The 10,891-nt window shown below is 43.8% G+C and overlaps 1 protein-coding gene across 3 annotated transcripts in view; it reads left to right on the top strand.

Annotated features, from left to right (window-relative positions):
* The first annotated feature begins 342 nt into the window (after positions 1-342).
* Positions 343-10,891, top strand: part of Slc17a5 (solute carrier family 17 member 5) — a 58,285-nt gene continuing 47,736 nt past the window's right edge. For 2 of the 3 annotated variants that reach the window (XM_008846109.3, XM_017801349.2), the window contains exon 1: positions 343-532. In XM_008846109.3, coding sequence (XP_008844331.1) covers positions 439-532 — 94 coding nt within the window. In that variant the 5' untranslated portion in view covers positions 343-438. The remainder of the gene's footprint in view (positions 533-10,891) is intronic. The other variant, XM_008846110.3, reaches the window with a different exon arrangement.

Genomic DNA, 10,891 nt, shown 5'->3' with positions numbered 1-10,891 from the left:
TTGGCCACGGGTGCGTGAGGCCGTGGGGTCAATCCTCAATACCGCTGAAAAAAAGCTGTCTATATTAGGGTTTACCTGTAAAATCTGCAGTTCACTGCTTTTCCACTTCAAAATCTATTTAAGGCACATGCCGTCGTGGGGGTGGGCAGAGGTGGCAAGGGGGGGACAACTCTACTGGCCTCGGGGACCCCCGACATCCCACCCGCCCACGAGCCACGCCCTCCGGTCCGCAGCCTCCCAGCCGGGTCCACAGCAGAGTTGCCCGGAACTAAGATGGCGCGGGAGGGCCGCGGGTGCCCGTCGAAGGGCGGGGCGTCGCTGGCGCCGGGGACGGGTTCATACCCTCGCCCCGCCCTGTCGGCGCCGAACAGGGCTAGGGCGATCCTCCGGAGCGCTTCTGTCTGTCGAGCTGCTGCGCCCTTCGGCTTTCAGGTGGTCATGGGCCCCCTGGTTCGAGGTCCGGCGGTGAACGAGGAGGACGAGAGCACCGACAACACCCCGCTCCTGCCGGGTGTCCGGCAGGCCGAAGCCGGTGAGCGGCGGGACCCTCGCGGGCCTCGGGCGGCGGCACCCGGAACGGACCGGCGTGCAACTGTTGGGGCTTCTCGGCCCGGGGTCTCAGCAGCCGCCCATGCCCAGCAGCGCCCGGGCTACTACGAGGGTGTGGGCCGACCGGCCGGTGCTCCCGGGGGCTGAGCGGAGCGGCAGAGGCTGTTTGGAGTGGGTCTGAACTGGGGACCGCGGGCAGAAGCAATTGGGGTAAACCTGCGAGCCAGTGCGCCTAGGGCAGCCCGCCGCCGGCTCGCCTCCCTGTCCGCCTGGTTTCCGCTGCTGGTGAGCATGTGATCCGGTAGATCCTGGGGCAGGGAGGAGACGGTAAAGGATAAGAGTTAACAGCTGTTGAGTGTGACAGTTGCAAAACCCAGCGAATATCTTGACATTGCTCTGTAAGAGGGTGAAAATATTGCAGACATTTCGGTTATCTATAGATAAGATACAGTGCTCTAAGGTAATTTGTCAAAGGTCTTTCACAAATCGAAAAAGTCGTATCAAAAAGCAATCTTCCTTGACTGGCTAAGGATGTAGCTCTGTGGTAGAGCGCTCTCCCAGCAAGGCCGCTGGTCTCCATACCATCACCACCGAAGTCATGAGAATGTGTCTTCCCTGAATTCTACACTTCTGTGATGTAGCTTCTCCAAAGCTAAAGGACAAATCCGTTTGCAGACATTCAGAGATACTTGTTTTTAACATTACACCAGATGGTGGCAGTGGAGGTGGGAACGTTACAGTTCCATCCAGCAATGTATTTGGATCAAGTACCTTGGGCGTGAGTCTACAGATTTTTTTATTTCATTTTATGTGTATGAGTGTTATGCCTCCATATGCACCTGTATCGTGCAGTGCCCACAGAGGACAGAAGAGGGCGTCAGATCCCCAGGAACTGGAGTTAGCCACCATGTGGGTGCTGGGATTCAAACACGGTCTTCTGCAAGAACAGTCAGTGCTCTTAACTGCTGAGCCATTGCTCCAGCCTTTTTTTTTTTTTTTTTTAATGTAAGCGCCCTGGTCAAAGGGACTTGCTAGGTCCAGTAACCACCCTGGTGTGGAGAAAATCGTCTACTTAGGTCAGCATCTCACCCAATGGATTCTCGATCTTGTTCTCAGCTCCCTACTACATACTACATATGTAGTAGGGAGCCCTACATATCCAGGGCTTCCAGAAATATTTGTGGATTAAACTATAGATTGGAACTATGTGGGGAGGGGGGTGGGTGTCAAAGTGATGATGAGGTACAAGGGTACAAGATGTAGGTAGGCCAGGCATGGTGGCTCACACTTTTAATCCCAGCACTCGGGAGACAGAGGTAGGAAAATTTCTGAGCATTCAAGGCCAACCTGTCTATATAGTGAGACTATCTAAAAAAAAAATGTGGTTAGGCATTGTATGGGTCTATCTGTACTGAACATGTATGGAGTTTTGTTGTTTTTTTTCTCAGAATTATTCCCTCCAATATATAGTTTATCAGCTGTTTATCTTGTGCTAAGCATTTTAAGGGCTCTAGAGATGATATAAAATATATAGGAGGATGTGTGTAGGACTGCACCGTTTTTTTAGAAAGGACTTAAAGTATCTGAAGATGGTGTCCTGCACCTCCACATGTACTCCACATGTACACTGCATGTGCCCCTAACACACATGTGCTCTCTCTCTCTCTCTCTCTCTCTCTCACACACACACACACACACACACACACACATTTTTAAATTCTATCACGTCTTGTTTCCAGTTACTAAGAGGAATATATGGCCCATGAATGGTCTTACCAATACCTATCACTTCTGTTATACCTGAAACCTATTTATAGTATATATTGTTGCCTCTTTATTATCTTAAAGTGAAGTTCAGGAAAACAAATACACCTACATACACAGTTTCCAAAACCATCATATGACATTATAAGTGAAATAAGATAAAAGGCAGGTACTGTAAACAGTATGTATTTTAATATGTAAGTAACCAGGCACTGCTGCGCTAGAAGGTAGCATGACACATTTAAACATCTATAGTGTGCAGTCACTGTGTCTAACAGCTACAAGTGCAGGTTCATGTTCATAGATTACTTTAGCAACTCAGAAACCTCCAGTGATACTGCCTACGTAAATTTCTGAAAAGGTGAATAAACTTTAGCATTAAAAGTGCTTTTGGTTTATATATAAATTGGACTACAGGAAGGTTTTTGTGCCAGTACTGTGCTATTTTTGAACTGTGTATAATTGGGATAAATTACTGAGACTTCTAGCATTGCTCTTTCTGCTCAGGATTGCATTGGCTTTTCATGGTCTACTATGTTTCCATGTGAATTTTAGGACTGTTTTTCTAATCTGAGAAGAATGTCATGGGGGGCACTGGGAGAGATGGAGGGATGACTCAGCCACTAAGAACACTGGTTGCCCTTACAGAGGACCTGGACTTGGTCCCTAGCATCCACACCCGGAAACTAGCAATCATTGACTAACAACCGCCAGTAACTCCACTTCTGAGGAATCCGACACCCTCTTCTGGTCTCCATGGGCATTGCACAACACAGGTGCACTTACATGCATGTAGGCAAAACACTCATACACATAAAATAAGTCAAAAAAAATTTTAAGAATGTCATTAGAGCCAGGTGTGGTAGCACACGCCTTTAATCTCAGCACTCTGGAGGCAGAGGCAGGTGTATCTCTGTGAGTTCAAGGCCAGCTTGGTCTACATAGTGAGTTACAGGCCAACTGGGGCCTCAGGGAGACCTTGTTGCTAAGAGACCAATAAATAACTGTAAGAATGTCATTGGAATTTTGTTGGAGATTGTGCTGAGACTGTAGGCTGCTTTTGGTAATACAGTCATTTTTGTGATATTAATTATGCCAGCCCATAAGTATGGGTGTTCCCATCTTCTAGTACCTTCTTCAATTGCTTCAAGTATTTTGGGTTTTTTTTTTCTTCTTTTGGATTTTTTTTACATACATGAGTGTTTTGCCTGCATGCATGAGTGCACCCATGTCATGCAATACCCACAGAGCCCAAAAGAGGGCATCAGAAAGACCCTGTCTCAATAATGGTGGTGGTGGTGGTGGTGGTGGTGGTGGTGGTGGTGGTGATATAAAGAACTTTCATTTCCTTAGTTGGGTTTATTCTTGGGTATTTTTTTAAACAGTGAATAGAATTTTCCTAATTTCTTTATTGGCAAGTTCGTTGCTGGTGTATAGAAATCCTACTGATTTTTGTGTGTTGGTCTCTGCTGAAAGTGGCTTTTTTTTTTTTTTTTTTTTTTTTTTGGTCTTTTTGAAGCAGGGTCTCCCTGTGGCCCCAGCTGTCCTGGAACTCACTATGTAGACCAGGCTGGCCCTGAACTCACAGAGATCCACCTGCCTCTGCCTCCCGAGTGCTGGGACTACAGGTGTGCACCACCATGCCCGCAAAAGTGTTTATTAGAGCTAAGTTTACTGATGGAATCTTCAGAGTGTTTTTAAGTACAGGCTCCTGTTGCCTGCAAATAGAAATCATTCTACTTTTTTTCCTATTCATTTATTTCTCTTATCTTATTGTTCTAGCCAATACTTGAAGCACTATATTGAATAAGAACCGGAGACTTGGGCACCCTGGTCTCCAAGATTTTAAAGGAAATATTTGCAGTTTTTCCCCAATTAATATAATATTTGCTATCGGTTTTTCATTTATACATTTGTTATGTTGAGATATGTTCTTTCTATTCTTTCTTCAGAATTTTTATCATGAAGGGATATAGAACTTTGTCAGGTGTCTTTTCTGCATCTTTTAAAATGATCATGTGACTTTTGTCCTTAAATCTATTTATAAATTGTATCACATTTATTGATTTGTGAGCCTTAAGATGATCCTTAGGATGAAACCAAATTGGTCATGGTATATGGTATTCTTAATGTGTTCTTGAATTCAGTTTGCAGGTATTTTAGTGAGAACTTTTACGTTTGTGCTCATCAGTGAAATTGGTCCATAGTTTCCTTTTTTGGTGGTGTTGTATCCTTATCGAGTTTTGGAATCAGGGTGTGGTGATGCATGTTTTTAATCCTAGCATTCTGGAGGCAGGGGCTGACCTCTGTGAGATGGAGACCAGCCTGGTCTACATAGTGAATCCTTGGGGGAGGGGGGGACTACAGAGAGACCCTGTCTCAAAAAGCAAACAAGCAGGAATAACCTTCTCTTATTTGTGGCATAGTTTGAGAAGTGTTGGTATTAGCTCACGAAAGGTTTGGTAGAATTCAGCAGTAAATCTGTGCAGTCCTGGGTAACTTTTTCTTTGTGGGAAACTTTTAGTCACTGTTTCATTCTCAGTTCTTGTTATAGGTCTATTTAAGTTGTTTATGTCTTCTTGGTTTAATTCTAGTAGATGATCAGAGTAAGAATTTATTTCATCCAGAGTTTCTAGTTTTTTAGAATGTAACTTCCCAAATATTCCATAACCACTCTATTTCAGTGGAGTCTGTTAAAACATCCCCTTTTCATCTCTATTAATTTGTTTTTTCTCTCTCTTTGTTAGTTTTACTAGAGGTCTATCAACCTTGTTTATCTTTTCAAAAACCAACTCTTTGTTTTTTTTGTTTTGTTTATTTATTTATTTTGAGATAAGGTCTCTCTGTGTAGCCCTAGCTGGCTTGGAACTCACTATGTAGACCAGGCTGGTCCTGAACACACAGATGGTGCTGGTTTTCCCTGTGTTTTGAGATCAGGGATCCTTCCTCAACTCTTTGTTTGATTGAGCCACATGTTCTTGTAGTCTCATTTCACTATCTACCTTAATCGTTATTTTATTCTTGCCAGCTACTACATATTTTCATTTTATGTGTACGAGTGTTTTGCCTGCATGTATGTAAGTGTGCCACATGCATGCAGTGCCTGTGGAAGCCAGAAGAGGGTGTTGGATCCCCCAGAACTGGATTTATAGGTGGTTGTTAGCTGCGGTGTGGGTGCTAGGGAACTGAACTCAGGTCCTCTGTAAGAGCAGCCAGTGTTCTTGAACTGGTCATGGTGGCACATACCTTTAATCCCAGCACTTGGGAGGCAGAGGCAGTCAAATCTCTGTGAGTTTGAAGCCAGCCTGGTCTACATAGTAAGTTCTAGGCCAGCTGGGGCTGCAGGGAGACCCTGTCTCAAAAAAACAAAAAAACAAACAAACAAAAAAAAAGCAGCCAGTGTTCTTAACCACTGAGCTATTTCTCCAGAGATGGCTCTGGTTTTTTAATGTACTCTATAAGCTTTATTTTATAGCCCTGTTAGCTGTGTCCCAAAGGTTCTGGTAAGTTACTCTCTTGTTTTCATTTGCTACTAGGAATTTCTTAATTTCCCCCCTGATTTCTTCAGAGATCCACTGCTCATTCAAAAGTACATTGTTCAGGGCTGGAGAGATGGCTCAGTGGTTAAGAATACTGGTTGTTCTTGCAGAAGACCCGGGTTCAAATCCCAGCACCCACATGGCAGCTAACAACTGTCTGTAACTCCAGTCCCAGGGGACAACAGCCTCTTCTGACCTGGGCATTGCAAGACATGGGTATGTTTACCTACATGTAGGTAATACATGCATACACATAAAATAAAAATAATAAATAAAAATTTTTTTTTAAAGTTCAGGCTCAGGCAGAGGCAGGCAGATCTCTGTGAGTTCAAGGCCAGCCTGGTCTCCACAGTGAATCCAGGACAGCTGGGGCTACAAGGAGACCCTGTCTCAAAAAGACCAAAAAAATAAAAAAGTTCAGGCTCAGAGCATGTCTGTAGTGTCTGTGGTTCTGTTGCTTCCACTGTGATCTGATAAGATGCACAAAATCCTTTCAGTTCTTTTGTCTTCGTTAAGGTATGCTTTGTGATCAATTTTCGAGGCAGTTCCATAGCTGCTGAGAAAAATGTGTATTTATATATCTTTGGATGGAATAGTCTATAGATACCTGTTGAATCCAATTGATCTGTGGTATAGTTTAGCTTTGCAATTTCTTTGCTGATATTTAGTTTGGAATAAGGTATTGAAGTTGTCTATTATTGAATCAAGGCCTCTCTGACCCCACACTCAGTACATGTGCATTCACAATTGTTAGACCTTTTTGATGAACTGTTACCTTTATTGATATGTAGTGGCCTTCTTTATCCCTTCAGCCTGGTCTACATAGTGAGTTCCAGACCAACTGGGGCTACAAAGAGGCCCTGTCTCAAAAAGAAAAAAGAAATGGAGAGAAGAATAGGGCACTAGAGAGATGGATCAGAGGTTAGGAGCACTGTCTGCTCCTGCAGCTGTATGAGAGCTAACCACAGACTGACCTTGCCCATTGAGAAGACTCAAACCGTACTCAGGATGTGGCAAAAGTTATTATTACACATGGGCCCCAGACTGGGCAAAACCTGCTCCAGGGAAACTGAGGCCTAGACCAGAAATACATACAGGTTTTTATAGGATTTTTCATATCATCCCTTGACAGTAACCATATTGGTAGATTTGAGGCTTCCAGCACAGAAGTATTGTGCCCCTGAGGGGTATTGTGCCTATTATAGGAAACTTAAATAGCAGGTATTTACAAAGAAGCAGATATTTCCAGAAAGTGTAGGATTGTGACATGTCCAGAGAAACTGAGAGCGAGACCAGAAATTCATAAAGGTTTTTAGGATTTTTTTTTTCCAGTCTTTTTGAGACAGGGTCTCTCTGTAGCCCCAGCTGACCTGGAACTCACTATGTAGACCAGGCTGGCCTTGAACTCACAGAGATCCGTCTCTGTCTCCCAAGTGCTGGGACTAAAGGCGTGCACCACCACACCCAGTGGTTTTTAGGATTTTTCACATCATCCCTTGGCAGTAATCATATTGGTGGATTTGAGGCTTCTAAGCACAGAAGTATATGTGCCACGTAGGTTTTTACAGGAAACGTAAACAGCAGATCTCTACGAAGAGTCAGATATGGGGTTGGAGAGATGACTTAGAGGTTAAGAGCACCGGCTGCTCTTGCAGAAGACTTGGGTTCAGTTCCCAGCACCCACATGGCAGCCAACAACCATCTCCAGTTCCAGGGGATCTCATGCCCTCTTCTGACCTCCTTGAGCATGGCACAGATACACTTACATACATGCAAGCAATACTCATACATGTAAAATAAAAATCATAAAATATTTTTTAAAAACCAAAGAAGCAGCTATTTCTGGCAAGTGTAGGATTGTGACATGTCCTAGTAAGATGCTGATGCCAGTGCAATCTTAGCTATTTAACAAATAAGACACATTGCTGCAGGTGCTTCCTGAAAGACGACTGCAAGAGGCAGTATTTGCAGACAAGTTTTTGTGGTTGTCTTCTTTGTCTCATCTCAACCTGAGACTAAACTCAGAGTGGCCTTTATGATTTGAGTACAAGTGGAAGTTTCCAAAGTCCTGTTGCTTCTACGTATATCACCAAGCATGGTTCTTGTTAGGAGTGAATAAGGTTCTTGTCAACACATTTGTTAGTACATATTCATCTACCACACAGAACAAAGTTATACTGAGGCCAGAGTTCATTAGTTCCCCTGTCATCAGAGGACCTGGGTTCAATTCCCAGCTCCCACATGGTGGCTCACAACCCTTTGTAATTCTAGTTCCAAGAGATCCAACACTCTCTGGCCTCTGAGGGCACCAGGTATGCACATGGTGTTCATACATACATTTAGGCAAAGCATTCATGCACATAAGTAAGTAAATAAATAAATATTTTTAAAAAGAAAAAAGAATGGAATAGGAAAGGAGGACGGGGAGGTGAATCAATGAAAGGGAAAGCCTGTGGGTTAGAGGTACAGGAAATAACAGTGGGAATATTACAGAATAAATGCAGGAAATGAAAGGATAGTCTCAAGAGACTATTCAGGGCTGGGCACGTGGTACATGCCTTTACTCAGCACTCAGGAAGGAGGGGGAGGCAGACAGATTTCTGGGCATTCAAGGCCAGCCAGGTCTATATAGACCAGTCTAAGCCAGCCAAAGCTACATATTTGGATCCTGTCTTAAAAGGGGGGTATGGGGTACCAAAGAGATGGCTCAGTGGTTAAGAGCACATACTGCTCTTGCAGAGAATCCAAGTCCAGTTCCCAGTACGAGTGTCTACCAGTACCTCCTGCTCCAGGGAATGCAACCCCTCTGGCCTCCAAGGGCAACTGCATTCACAGTGCATATACCCATATATAAGGACACACACATATACATAATTTTTAAAAAATTATAAAGCCTATTTGGGTGAGATACAAGCCAGAACAAAACAACTAAACAATAGGAAAGTATGCATTTTTAAAGAATAGAAATTATATAAAGTGTTTGAAAACAAGAAATGAGGGAACCGAGGATATAGCTCTGTTACTAAGAACACTTGCTGGACGAGCAGGAGGGCCCAAGTTTGAATCCCCAGCACACGTGTGGCCACATATACACCTGTAATCCCAGCCCTCTGCGGGACAGAGACAGGAGGATTGCTGGGGCTGCTGACTAGCTCCAGGTTCAATGAGAGACACTATCTCAAAGGAATAAGGCAGAAATTGATATTGATACAGGACATCCAGCATCGTCCTCCGGGCTTATATACAACACACACACACACACACACACACACACACAGAGGAAATAAAATGGAATAGAAGACAGTATATCATCAGTCAGTGCTTCTCCCCAGTTAGGATAAATATGATTCTCCAAACTCGATCATGTGAATATACAAATTAGCTTTCATCTTTAATGTAAAATTAAAGGTATACCAAATCATTGGGGGTTTTTGTCTCCCCCCCCCCCCAGAGCTGAGGACCAAACCCAGGGCCTTGAGCTTGCTAGGCAAGTGCTCTACCACTGAGCTAAATCCCCAACCCCAAATCTTTTTGTTTGTTTGGTCTTTTTGAGACAGGGTCTCCCTGTAGCCCCAGCTGTCCTGGAACTCACTATGTAGACCAGGCTGGCCTTGAACTCACAGAGATCCGCCTGCCTCTGCCTCCTGAGTGCTGGGATTAAAGGCATGCGCCACCATGCCCGGCCAAATCATTGTTTTTAGAAGCCTATCAGGATCACATAAAAATCTCTTCAATAGGGACTGGAGAGATAGCTCAGCAGTAAAGAGCACTGACTGCTCTTGCAGAGGACCCGGGTTCGATTCCCAGCACCCACATGGCGACTGCAAAACGTCCTTAACTCTAGTTCCAAGGGAATCCGAAGCCCTCTTCTGATCTCTGTGCCATTGCACAACATAGGTGCACTCACATACATTCAGGCAGTACACGCATACCCATAAAATAAAGATAATAAATAAAATATTTTTTTTAAATCTGTTCATGTTTTTACATGAACTTGAGTGAATGAAATGCGGAGGAAAATCACTACTTTTCATTTAAAGGAGACTGGTTTAAGGTTCTATGAAGAGAGAAAAGGGGGAGTTGGTTTTCCTTTTGAGACAGTTTCATGTAGCCCAGGCTGGTCTCCAACTCACTACGTAGCTGAGAGTGAGTTTGTATTGCTAATCCTGTGTCCACCTCTGATGTGTTAGATTACAGGGGTGTGCTACCACGCCCAGTATCACAAACTTTGATTTTTTTGTGAAAAAGTTTGCCTATATACAAAAAGTGCAGAACTGGGGCGCTGGAGAGATGCTCAGCAGTTAAGAACACTGGTTGTTCTTGAAGAAGACCTGGGTTCAAATCCCAGCACCCACATGGCAGCTAACAACTGTCCATAACTCCGGTCCCAGGGGATCCGACAGCCTCTTCTGTCCTCCGCGGGCATTGCACGACACTGGTGCACTTACCTACATGCAGGCAATACATGCATACACATAAAATAAAAATAATATAATTTTTTTTGAAAAGTGCAGAACAGGGAATTTAGCTCAGTGGCAGAGTGATTGAGTAGCATGTTCCAGGCTTTGGGTTCAATTCCCAGTACCCCCAAACAGAGTGCCGAATGGGCTCCTGTGTAACCAGTGCCCGACTTAAGCTGTCTTCGGCTCCAGCCAGTCTTGTTTCATTTATCTTAATGTTCCTGCATGATTATTTTAAGCAAATCCCACATGCCATGGCATTTCCAGAATAAGCATTTCTAAGTCACAGTGGTATGCTTGTAATCCCAGCTCTTCAAAAGCTGAGGATTCCAAGTTTAAAGCCAGCGTGGACTGCATAGTGAGTTCTAGGCCAGCTTGGGCCATATAGCCAGTCCTTGTAACAAAACAAGAGAAGTAAGTATTTCTATGTGTATCTCTAAAAAATAAGGATAGTTTTTAAACATAATTATAGTATTATTATCATGATAAATAAAATAATTTTCATCATATAACCCATCAAGTCTCATATTATTCCACTGTCCATACCTTTCTACCTTCCAAATAATTCATTTTTTTTTT

Source organism: Nannospalax galili, unplaced genomic scaffold, assembly GCF_000622305.1.
Source record: "Nannospalax galili isolate Female #2095 unplaced genomic scaffold, S.galili_v1.0 scaffold82, whole genome shotgun sequence".
NCBI classification, from domain to species: domain Eukaryota; kingdom Metazoa; phylum Chordata; class Mammalia; order Rodentia; family Spalacidae; genus Nannospalax; species Nannospalax galili.
Note: the sequence above shows the minus strand (reverse complement) of the source record. Positions and strands in the feature narration are given on the sequence as shown.